This window comes from Petromyzon marinus, unplaced genomic scaffold, assembly GCF_048934315.1.
Source record: "Petromyzon marinus isolate PM22_M1 ecotype Great Lakes invasive population unplaced genomic scaffold, UKy_Petmar_22M1.pri1.0 PM_G_Scaffold_49, whole genome shotgun sequence".
NCBI lineage: Eukaryota > Metazoa > Chordata > Hyperoartia > Petromyzontiformes > Petromyzontidae > Petromyzon > Petromyzon marinus.
The window spans coordinates 432,479-445,870 of NW_027423001.1; the positions used below are offsets into that span (position 1 = coordinate 432,479).

Here is a 13,392-nt window from a genome sequence, read left to right on the forward strand (position 1 = left end):
CATCATCATCACTGCCCTTGTCGCTATCTGACAGCATCATCATCATCGGCAACAGAGGCAGCAGCAGCAGCGTCACGACCGCCATGCAGTGCAGCGCTGCCAGCGAGACTCTTCCCAACTCCTTAGCAGGAGGAGGAGGAGAGGCCGCAGCCGCGAGCACCACGTGGCCACTCGCAGGCGCTGCGTCACATGGTGTCGGCACCGGGCTAGTCTCACTATCGCAGGGTTACCTGCACGTACCTCCAGGTGTGCCTTGGCCAGGTGTGTCTGTGTATCAGCCAGGTGTGTCTGTGTATCAGCCAGGTGTGTCTGTGTATCGGCCAGGTGTAGATAAGTACCAGCCAGGTGTGGCTGTGTATCAGCCAGGTGTGGGTGAATACCAGCCAGGTGTGTCTGAGTGCCAGCCAGGCGTGGCTGAGTGCCAGCCAGGCTCTCAGAAGGGCCACGCTCGTTGGAGGTTCACGACGGGCGTGCGGCCGGTGTCGACGCCGGCGTGGGCGGCGGGCGAGCGGCGGGCGCCCCGCCCGAAGCCGGAGTCGCGTTCGCCCGGTTGGCAAGCCGGGCGGGCGGGCGGCGAGCTCGCGGGTCGCGGTGCGGGCGACGGCGAAGACGCCGCCGGGACTCGTGCGGGCGCGAGGAGCGGAGGTGACGCAGAGGTGCGGTCTGGCACGCCCTGGTTGGACGCCAATCCGCGGGGCGCCTCTCACGCAAGTGTCGGCAGCTCAGGTGCGAGTCGCCGCACGGGTGCGCTGCGGGTAGACCCGAGTCCTCCAGGTGAGACTCGGTCCGGTGAGCCCCACCCAGGAGCTGTGAGTTGTGCAGGTGTGCCGCAGGTAGGGCGGCTTATTCCACGTGCCGGCGGAGGTGATGGCAGTGGTGGTATTGATTACGGTGGCAGTGGTGGTTATGACATTGGTGGTGATGGTAGTAGTGGTATTGATGATGGTGGTGGTGTTGGTAGTGGTGGTTGTAATATTGATGGTGGCAATGGTAGTGGAAGTGACGGTGTTGTTGGTAGTGGTAGTGCTGGTTGTAATATTGATGGTGGCAATGGTGGTGATGGTAGTGGTGGTATTGACGGTGGTGTTGGTAGTGATAGTGCTGGTTGTAATATTGATGGTGGCAATGGTGGTGATAGTAGTAGTGGTATTGACGGTCGTGTTGGTAGTGGTAGTGCTGGTTGTAATATTGATGGTGGCAATGGTGGTGATGGTAGTAGTGGTTATGACGGCGGAGGTGGTGGTAGCAGTGGGGTGTTATTGTGGCACGGTGTGAAAGCCCTTGGCGCTGCTGCTGCCGCTGCCGCTGTGAGCCAGGCAGGCACCAGGCGCGCCTCGCCGGCACCCCCGGCCGGGGTGATCTGCCGTGTGCCGGCGCGTGACGCCTCGCACGGCCGTGCCATCCCACAACGCTCACAGGTAACGGAGCTCCCTCGCCACCCCCCCTCCCTCCCCCCCCCCGCGATGTCGTGAACGTCAACACACATTGCACAGTAGGTCCTCATTAAGACCGCACATTTATTTCACCGATCTGTAGTGCAAACGAATGAATGCACGTGTGTGTGTGTATGCATCTTCATTCGCGTGCGCCTATCTCCGACATTTCAGGAGATTAATGCCCGCCGCCTTTCCAGTCCTGCCAGGGTCGATAAAATAACGACCACTTTGTTGGGGGGGGGGAGGGGAGTTGAAAGGGATCGGCCCCGCCAGAGGAATATGGAATTTCCACCATCGGCTCAGGGCTGTGAAACCGGACACGAGCACCGCCGCTCACCTGAGCGGCAAATCACTTTGACCTCGACTTGACCTTCAGCAGAAACAAAATCACGTGCCTTGTGAACGCCTCTGATGCACCACAGTGCCTTGTGAACGCCTCTGATGCACCACAGAGCCTTGTGAACGCCTCTGATGCACCACAGTGCCTTGTGAATGCCTCTGATGTGCCACAGTGCCTTGTGAACGCCTCTGATGCACCACAGTGCCTTGTGAACGCCTCTGATGCACCACAGTGCCTTGTGAACGCCTCTGATGCACCACAGAGCCTTGTGAACGCCTCTGATGCACCACAGTGCCTTGTGAACGCCTCTGATGCACCACAGTGCCTTGTGAACGCCTCTGATGCACCACAGAGCCTTGTGAACGCCTCTGATGCACCACAGTGCCTTGTGAACGCCTCTGATGCACGTGACGTGCCCTGTGAACGCCTCTGATGCACGTGACGTGCCTTGTGAACGCCTCTGATGCACCACAGTGCCTTGTGAACGCCTCTGATGCACCACAGTGCCTTGTGAACGCCTCTGATGCACCACATAGCCTTGTGAACGCCTCTGATGCACCACAGTGCCTTGTGAACGCCTCTGATGCACGTGACGTGCCCTGTGAACGCCTCTGATGCACGTGACGTGCCTTGTGAACGCCTCTGATGCGCCACAGTGCCTTGTGAACGCCTCTGATGCACCACAGAGCCTTGTGAACGCCTCTGATGCACGTGACGTGCCTTGTGAACGCCTCTGATGCACCACGGTGCCTTGTGAACGTCTCTGATGCACCACAGTGCCTTGTGAACGCCTCTGATGCACCACAGTGCCTTGTGAACGCCTCTGATGCACCACGGTGCCTTGTGAACGCGGCTTATGCACCACAGTGCCTTGTGAATGCGTCTGATGCACCACAGTGCCTTGTGAACGCCTCTGATGTACGTGACGTGCCTTGTGAACGCCGGCTCCCGGGGGTCACGTGACCCGTGGGGCCCCGTGACCCCTCTGGGACCCGTGGCCTCCGCGGACCCGGCGAGACTCCGGCAGTGGCCTCCGGGACCCGCGGGGCCTTCGGAGCCGGGCCGACCCCCGGGGCACCCCTGGCCTGGCCAGCCGGTGAGGGGCGGTGTTGGCTGTGTTGTGTTCGCTGTGTTGTGTTGGCTGTGTTGTGTTCGCTGTGTTGTGTTCGCTGTGCTGTGTTCGCTGTGTTGTGTTCGCTGTGTTGTGTTGGCTGTGTTGTGTTCGCTGTGTTGTGTTCGCTGTGCTGTGTTCGCTGTGTTGTGTTCGCTGTGTTGTGTTGGCTGTGTTGTGTTCGCTGTGCTGTGTTGGCTGTGTTGTGTTCGCTGTGTTGTGTTGGCTGTGCTGTGTTCACTGTGTTGTGTTCGCTGTGTTGTGTTGGCTGTGCTGTGTTCGCTGTGCTGTGTTGGCTGTGTTGTGTTCGCTGTGTTGTGTTGGCTGTGCTGTGTTCACTGTGTTGTGTTCGCTGTGCTGTGTTGGCTGTGTTGTGTTGGCTGTGTTGTGTTCGCTGTGTTGTGTTGGCTGTGCTGTGTTCGCTGTGCTGGCTGTGTTGTGTTCGCTGTGTTGTGTTGGCTGTGCTGTGTTCACTGTGTTGTGTTCGCTGTGCTGTGTTGGCTGTGTTGTGTTGGCTGTGTTGTGTTCGCTGTGTTGTGTTGGCTGTGCTGTGTTCGCTGTGCTGTGTTGGCTGTGTTGTGTTCGCTGTGTTGTGTTGGCTGTGTTGTGTTCGCTGTGTTGTGTTTGTTGTGTTCGATGTGTTATGTTGGCTGTGTTCGCTGTGTTGTGTTGGCTGTGTTGTGTTCGCTGTGTTCGCTGTGTTTGCTGTGTTGTGTTGGCTGTGTTGTGTTCGATGTGTTATGTTGGCTGTGTTCGCTGTGTTGTGTTCGCTGTGTTGTGTTCGCTGTGTTCGCTGTGCTGTGTTGGCTGTGTTGTATTGGCTGTGTTGTGTTCGCTGTGTTGTGTTCTCTGTGTTGTGTTGTGTTGGCTGTGTTGTATTGGCTGTGTTGTGTTGGCTGTGTTGTGTTCGCTGTGTTCACTGTGCTGTGTTGGCTGTGTTGTGTTGGCTATGCTGTGTTTGCTATGTTGTGTTCGCTGTGCTGTGTTCGCTGTGCTGTGTTGGCTGTGTTGTGTTCGCTGTGTTGTGTTGTGTTGGCTGTGCTGTGTGTCAGTGACGTGTGGCCGTCTCTGTGGCGGTCTCTGTGGCGGTCTCTGTGGCGCGGCAGTCGAAGCCCAACGGGGCAGGTCGTGTGCGGCGGGCCGAGTCGTGGGAGGGGCCGCCGCCTCTCCCCGAGTCGTCTTGGCCAGCGTGGAAGAGCAGGCCGACAGATTTACCCCCCCCCCCCCCCCATCGAGATGGGGTCGCTCGCTCTCGCCCTGCGCTTCTCCTTCCGCAGCGCCGAGCGTCAGGCCCACGGGCCGGCCCGGTGGCCCGGTGCCCCCCGGTGCCGCCCCCCCGGTTGTTCCGCACCCCGGCACCGGAGCTCTTCTCTGCCGTGCAGCGCGGCGAGCTGCGAGACGACTCCCAGCCAAGTCTCGTCGATATCGTCCTCCTGCAGCACCACCAGCACCACCAGCAGCAGCAGGTCCTCCTCCAGCAGCAGGTCCACCACCACCACCAGCAGGTCTACCACCTCCACCAGCAGCAGCAGCCACAGCAGCAGCAGCAGCAGGTCCACTACCACCACCACCAGCAGCAGGTCCACCACCTCCACCACCACCAGCAGCAGCAGCAACAGCAGCGGGTGCTGCAAGCGGGGTCGTCCTGCGTGGTTCTCAAGGGGTCTCAGATTCCAGCTGGGCTCTGCAGGACTCTCACGGGTCCCTCCGTCAACTCCAGCACCTCCAGCACCTCCACCATCGTCTGCTCCACCACCTCCACCGCCGTCTGCTCCACCACCTCCACCGCCGTCTGCTCCAGCACCTCCACCGCCGTCTGCTCCAGCACCTCCACCGCCGTCTGCTCCACCACCTCCACCGCCGTCTGCTCCAGCACCTCCACCGCAGTCTGCTCCAGCACCTCCACCGCCATCTGCTCCACCACCTCCACCGCCGTCTGCTCCACCTCCTCCACCGCCGTCTGCTCCACCTCCTCGCGCTCCTCCCGCTGGTGCTCCTCCGCCTCCCCGAGGACAGCGGCTGCTGCCGCGTTAGCTCGGAAGAGCAAAGCGAACGCGCGCGAAAGGCTCCGGGTGAGAGGCCACGATCCCCTTAGGTTGACTCAGACTAAAATAAAACTTGGGGGGGGAGGGGGGGAGGGGAGGGGGGGGTGATATGGCCCGGCGGTGGCATGTTCGAGATTCGGTTCGGATCTCGCAGGCCACCCCAGCGATTACGTGAAAAGAGTAGCCCATCGTGGTCCATGTGAGTGATGTTTTAAACATTGACACTGCGCCTACATCAGTTGGGACCGCACGTAGCAGCGACAGTCTCCTCCCGACTGGCCCCCACTTGCAGGCCGGGCGTCACGTGGTGCAGCACGAGGACAGCTGCCACTGGGAGAGCTGGCGGGTGCCCTTTCAAACGTCTGAGGTGTAAAACGTAAAGTCGCTCATCGTCGCGCGAAGAGATGGCCCGCGACGAGGACGCCGCATAAAACAAATAATTTTGATTTAAAGCTTTCGCGACTGCAGTAATTCATATTCTTAGCTCTTTCGGTAAAGTCACGTTGAAGGGAAACAATAAAATAATAAAATATATAAAACAATAAAAATTCTGATGACGACTGTTTGTGTTATGGTCGAAACGTCGTGATAATTTTTATTGTTTTATATATATTTTATTATTTTATTGTTTCCCTTCAACGTGACTTTACCGAAAGAGCTAAGAATAGAAACAAATAATTATTTAACTTAAAACTCGGAACCATCCGTCCGTCCGTGTGTCCATCCTCCCGCGTGCCCGTTTCTCTCCCCGTGCTTTTGAGTGACTTCGCGTTATCGTGCAACACGGCACGGGGTGACGCGAGACGGTTTAAGTCTGGTCGAACCGAGTCCTCGCCCACGGGTGGCGGAACGAGTTAAATTCATGGGAACAAAAATCCCGTGCTGGTGGCGAGAGAAGAGCGATAGGGAGGGCGACTGACCGCCAGCGAGCGACCGGAAGCCGATCGGCGATTCACCGGATCGTCGATCGCCTTCGACGCCGCTTGGCCCTCGAGCGCTGTCGCTCAAGGGCCAAGCGGCGTCCATCCCCGGCGCTGACGGCGTGTCCGCGCGCGTCCGTCCGTCTGCGTCTCCGTGCCCTCAGGTGCGATACCTGAACCGCGCGTTCCTGCTGCTGCGTCGCCTGCTGCCGCTGGACCGCCTCCGGCCGTCGCGGGTGGCGACGCTGCGTGCGACGGTTCGCTACGTCGGCCTGCTGCAGGCCGTGCTGGCGGAGACCGCCGCGGCATGCGGCTCCTCCCCGCGTGGCGCGTGACAGCGCGGGGTGTGTGTGTTTGGTGAAGGGTGTCCCGCCGACTCGGCCAGGTGCGTACACGTAGGTGCGTGTGAGTCGGAGATGCGGGAGCGGCGGGGGGGGGGGGAAGGACAAAAACAGTTCTAAGTAATCTTCTTTGGTTCTTTCGGTAAAGTCACGTAGAATGAGAATAAAATAATAAAATAACACAATAAAATTCTCACGACGTTTTGGTCACAACGCAATGCATTGTTGTGAAATGTTAAACTTTAAAAATCTTAACTATTTCTTTGTGCTTCGGAAACGTGTACGAAAAAGGGGGGGGAACCCGCCCCTCTCTCTGGACGAACAGCGTCGACAGACAGACGCCTTCGAGATGAATCGAAGCATCTGTTTCCTTGATGGTTTATGGCTTGAGGAAGACCCGAACAGAACCAGGACACAAACACACACACGAACGCACACACACACACAGACCACGCCCCCCCCCCCCCCCCCCCCTTTTCCACTGCGCGAAGAGAATTGTCTTTGAATATAACGGTCAGCCGCATTTTCAAAAGTCAGTCAAGAGTGAAGCAGCGAGTCAAGACAGATCAGCGAGTCAAGACGTCCACAGGACGAGCAGTCGCATGGAGCGGCTGGCTCCGAGCCTCGCTGAGTAGTGAGGATCGCATGAGTCGCCATGTATCAACGAAAGTGAGTCATACAGCAGTGGAGAGAAACTGCTATCAGCGAATCAGCGCTGAGAGCGCTCGAGCATCTCCACAGAGAAAGCACGTGCAACGTAGCTGAACCAGCAGCGGAAAAGCTTGGACAGCCGCCAACAAATTCAGCAAACCAGCGACCAAGCGCGTGCGACTTGAGTCATACAGCAGTGGAGGAAACCTGCTGCCAGAGAGCCGCCAACAACCTCAACAAAGAGAGCACGTGCGACTCGGCTCACTCAGCAGAAGAAAACTTGACCTGTCGCCCGCGAGCGCAGCGTCAGATACTACAGCAGCGGAAAGAGCGCGGCCAGCAACGCCAAGCAAGAGCGTGCAGCAGCTCAACCAGCAGTGGAGAGAAACTGCTGTCAGCGAACCAGCACGGGCGCGTTCGCGCATCTTCAAGGAGAGGGAGCGCGCGCCACCAGCGTGCCATCAGCACCAGCATCAGCACCAGCGCGTGCCAACATTAACCACCAGCGTGCCACAGCGCGCAACTTCGCATCACCAGGGCTGAGAGGGCAGCGGCCCCGCACTCAACACCCATCGGCGCGACGACGGCGAGCGTCGTGCTGACTCATCCAGCCAGCAGTGGACAGAAACTGGCAGCCGTTCGTATGCAACCCCTCCTCCACACTCCCTCCTCACTCCCCCACCGCGCCGCAACACACAGGAAACACATTTTGGACACAAGAGATGCTAACCTCGGCGTCTGCTTTACGCAAGGAATTGAACCATTGATAAAGAAGACACACGATACGCATATCGGGATAATCAAGAAGGGTGCCACTCCAAGGTGGTGCATTAAAAATCAATTCATAAAGGAAAATACTGCTGTCATTGATGAGTTGCATAATAACCAATCGTCCTACTGTTAACAACGTGATAATTGACTTGAAGGTCTATGAATGGATGTGGTACTGTGTGGGCAATGTTTAAACACGAATTTACAAATTATAAGGTTAAGGTTTTGATAGAATAGTTGCATGTTTTAATCTCTCTCTGAACAACCGATTGATTGTGTTACGCGTCGGGAATTAACCACAGGTGCCGCTATCGAGGTGAAACAACGCAATCGTGATGGTATCATGTTAACGCTGTGTTGAAATTCCAAAATCCCGAGATTGAGTTTTCATATTATCCAAAAATTAAAGTTAGCTAGAAAATAAAATTGATTAAAGCAGGTTTGTGTGTGATTCTTCCTGAAATTCTGCATATTGTTCTGCGTATGAGATCTGAATCCTGGGGACCTATCATAAGCACACTATCACCACACATAATCCATAACACACATAATTCATAATGTTCAATCGAGAGTAATCATATCTTCCCACACACACTGCACTTGAAGGGTTTCTCTCCCGTGTGTGTTCTCTGGTGTCTTTGAAGATGAGATGAATCTGAAAATGCCTTCCAACACACATTGCACTTGAAGGGTTTCTCTCCCGTGTGTGTTCTCTGGTGTGTTACAAGATGACATGAATCTGAAAACGCCTTGCTGCACAAAGTACACTTTAAGGGTTTCTCTCCTGTGTGTGTTCTCTGGTGTTTTTTAAGAGAAGATGACCGTAAAAATGCCTTCCCACACACACTGCACTTGAAGGGTTTCTCTCCTGTGTGTGTTCTCTGGTGTGTTACAAGATTAGATGACTGTGCAAACGCCATCCCGCACATCGTGCACCTGAAGGGTTTCTCTCCCGTGTGTGTTCTCTGGTGGGTCTGAAAAACTGATGGCCATGCAAATGCCTTGTTACACACAGTACATTTGAAGGGTTTCTCTCCTGTGTGACTTCTCTGGTGCCGTGTCAAATTTCCAGTCCGATCCGTGCTGTATGCACGCTGGTCGCATTGTTGACTTGTCGTACCGAGCTGCTGTGCTGAGGGCCTTTGCTCCATCAGACCAGCGTCAGCTGCAGACAGAAAATAAGAATATCCACACCATCTACACGTCAGTATCGAGGCATGGAGGAATGAATATATACAGTCACACGTGACTTGCACGTCTATATTCATTCATGTATTCATGACTAGCTGTACTACCCGGCTTCGCCCGGGACTTGGATCCACCACGTCCGGCCGCCTTTGTGTCCCCAGTGGCGATGTTCACACCACAACAGTTACTCGTTTAAGGCTGAGTCTACCTAGCGGAGGCCCAGAAGCGGTTCAAATAATCGTCGCCGGTGGTGGCCGTGAGCGGGAATCGAACTCGGGTCACCGGGTTCGTAGCGCCGCGTAGCGCTAACCACTACACTACAATGAGTTACGCTTACACACACACAGACACACACACAGACACACACACAGACACACACAAGCAGACACACACACACAGACACACACAGACCCACACAGACACACAGACACACACAGACACACACAGACACACACACCCACAGACAACGCTAACGGCTACACTACAATGCGTTACTCTTCCACATGCGAGGGTCACGTAACAGATTTGACGTCACAGCTCACTTGCCGTGCAAAAAATCTATACATTATTGAGCTCCCCTCCCCCCCTAAAAACACAAAAGTGTATTTGTATAATGTTTGCACGGTGTACAGTCTGGAAAGTACCCACATGGCAAATTTCCAGTTTGTTGCATGTCGGGAAGTACGCTAAACATTTTGAACAGACAACACACACAATCACAACTTTGTCTTTTATATATATTTGGAGATGCAGTGAAAAACTTTCCCAAAATTCATCACGCGGTTTCAGTTTTTTGATTTTCAGTTTATTTATTTTGGTTATAGTCCCGTGAGCCATTCGGCTCTTGAATCGGGTGCAACCACAACAAGCAACAAAACAAAAACACGACCAAGAAAATCATCTTACAGTGACTATGTGTGACTGTGCAAACAGCACTGTCATGGTACGCAATGAGAGGGCAAATGTCATAAATATTCCTGTAAGCCCTCGCATCTTCAACATTAATGTTGCCATAGAAACGTTGTGGGGTTTTTTGCTTCATTTAAAAAAGAAAAATTATTATCTGTTATTTTAATTTCATTTTCTATCTACGTGACTTTACCGAAAGAACCAAGAATATTAATTCCTGCAGTCACCAAAGTTTTAAGTCAAAACATTCACACACGTTGACAAAGCCTCACCTTGTGTTGTTGTGGGCAGGTCGCTCCTGATAACAAGAGCGGTATAGCAGCTCAAGCGGGCTTGGCCTGGTAACAAAAGAACATAAAAACTGCGTGAATATTTACAATAAAACAAAGTTACAAAGTGGCGAGCCGGGTGAAGACAAATTAAACTTAAGCGAGATAATTCAAGTGAATGCAATCAGGCGAGGGCAGGAGGCAAGGCCACACGTGGCTAGGCCCCGCGTTGTAAAGTTCCAACCTGGACATCGATTCCCGTGCTCGCTGCTACTCAACTGACATCCCTACGAGAGAGGCTCTACCTTGGTAAACAACAACAACAACCACCACCATGAGAATTTCTCACCTCGGATTTCAGTGCAAGCGCGGATCGGCAGCCTCCTGTTACCTCGCGACGTCACGCGTGTAAGCAGGTAACATGACGTCACTTCTGTGGTAAGAGACACGCCCCTCCCACAATGAGCTGCTCTGTAACTGAATAAATTATGTTAATGAGTCCGGGCCAAATGTCGAGAGATGGGGCGTGGCTGCTGAACCCGTCGAAATAAACTCGCGACGGATTCAACGGACACATTATCTTAATGAACCGCCAGTCACTGGGCGTAGCTTTGCCCAAATAAGGATTGCCACTGGATTGATATCGGCAGTGACCCAAGCGGAGGTGACGTCACGCTCAAGAGCGCTGTGGACGGGGTTGGGGGAGTGTGAATACCTTGGTGACATGACGTCACTAGCGAGGTACGCCTCTTGCTGGCACTTCATGCCGATGAGGTCATGCTGAGTGGTGACGTCACAGAGCGGGGATGCAATTTAAGTTGATTTAGATTCATTTTCCATTGCCCCCTCCCTTGGGTGACGTCCTGCTATGTTGGGTCTGTTACGCGTGACGTCACTATGTTGGGTCTGTTACGCGTGACGTCACTGCCTGTTCTGTGTGGAGGCTGTTGACAGTTAGGGGCCGTCCGTAAATGACGTCACGCACCTAGGGGGGGGGGGGGGGTCAGACATTTGTGACGATGTGTGACAAGGGGGGGGGGGTGGGGGGTTTGAGAAATGTGACGTCACATCAAATTGCGCAATTTTAAATAGACAACACGTTCTACTTAATTAAATAGACTTTTTAATGTTTTCTACCTACAACATCAGAGTGCAGCGCCACATTAACTACGCACGTGATCTCCTCACGCCCACGTGTGCACTGCCCCCTGCCGTCAGCGGCCCTGACACCGTCACAAACCCGCGTTATTACACTACACTATACACTGCAGTACACACTATAGTACACACTACACTATAGTATACACTACACTATAGTATACACTATAGTATACAGTACACACTACACTATAGTATACACTACACTATAGTATACACTATAGTATACACTATAGTATACAGTACACACTACACTATACACTGCAGTACACACTATAGTACACACTACACTACAGTACACACTACACTATAGTATACACTACACTATAGTATACACTATAGTACACACTACACTACAGTACACACTATACTATAGTATACAGTATACACTACACTATAGTATACAGTACACACTATAGTATACACTACACTATAGTACACACTATACTATAGTATACAGTATACACTACACTATAGTATACAGTACACACTATAGTATACACTAAACTATAGTATACACTACACTATAGTATACAGTACACACTACACTATAGTACACACTACAGTATAGTATATAGTACACACTGCACTGTAATATACAGTACACTATAGTATACACTACACTATAGTATACACTATAGTATACAGTACACACTACACTATAGTATACAGTACACACTACAGTACACTATAGTATACAGTACACACTACACTATAGTACACACTACACTATAGTATATAGTACACACTACACTGTAGTATACAGTACACTATAGTATACACTACACTATAGTATACACTATAGTATACAGCACACACTACACTATAGTATACAGTACACACTACACTATCGTACACACTACACTATAGTATATAGTACACAATACACTGTAGTATACAGTACACACTACACTACAGTACACACTACACTATAGTACACACTACACTATAGTATACAGTACACTACACTATAGTACACACTACAGTACACACTACACTATAGAACACACCACACTACAGTACACACGACACTATAGAACACACTACACTATAGTATACACTATAGTATACAGTACACACTACACTATAGTACACACTATAGTACACAGTACACACTACACTATAGTATACAGTACACACTACACTATAGTACACACTACACTACAGCATATAGTACACTCTTCACTGTAGTATACAGTACACTACACTATAGTACACACTACAGTACACACTACACTACAGTACACACTTGACTATAGTATATAGTACACACTACACTGTAGTATACAGTACACTACACTATAGTACACACTATACTGTAGTATACAGTACACTACACTACAGTACACACTACACTATAGTACACACTACACTATAGTACACACTACACTATAGTACACACTACACTGTAGTACACACTACACTATAGTGCACACCACACTACAGTACACACTACATTACAGTACACACCACACTACAGTACACTATAGTACACACGACACTATAGTACACACTACACTATAGTATACAGTACACACTACACTATAGTACACACTACAGTATAGTATATAGTACACACTACACTGTAGTATACAATACACTACACTATAGTATACACTATAGTATACAGTACACACTACACTATAGTACACACTACACTATAGTATATAGTACACACTACACTATAGTACACACTACACTATAGTATATAGTGCACACTACACTGAAGTATACAGTACACTATAGTATACACTACACTATAGTACACACTACACTATACACTACACTATAGTATACACTACACTATAGTACACACTACACTATAGTATATAGTACACACTACACTATAGTATACACTACACTATAGTACACACTATAGTATACACTACTCTATAGTACACACTACACTATACACTACACTATAGTATACATTACACTACAGTACACACTACACTATAGTATACACTACACTATAGTACACACTACACTACAGTAAACACTACACTATAGTACACTGTTGTATATATAGATCATAATACCTTGGTTAATACAACAGTGATTTGTTCCTTAGATCAAGCATAAACTGTCTGCGAGAGATCCCGGACGACGCCCCCAATATGTTGTATATATAGGTGTTATGAAAATTGATGAAAATAATGAAAATTAAATGAAATTTGAGATTTACATAATTTATCGGAAATTATGTTAATTAGTCTAATTATGCGCATAAATTATGCTGATTCGAGAGATAAT

General features: G+C 51.2%; 1 protein-coding gene across 1 annotated transcript; it reads left to right on the forward strand.

Annotated features, from left to right (window-relative positions):
* Nucleotides 1-1,549: 1,549 nt before the first annotated feature.
* On the forward strand, nt 1,550-6,277 carry LOC142917422 (uncharacterized). Its single transcript, XM_076062085.1, has 3 exons — nt 1,550-1,555; nt 3,994-4,959; nt 6,017-6,277. The coding sequence occupies exons 1-3, from the start codon at nt 1,550-1,552 to the stop codon at nt 6,185-6,187; spliced, it is 1,143 nt and encodes a 380-aa protein (XP_075918200.1). The 3' UTR covers nt 6,188-6,277.
* Nucleotides 6,278-13,392: the final 7,115 nt, after the last annotated feature.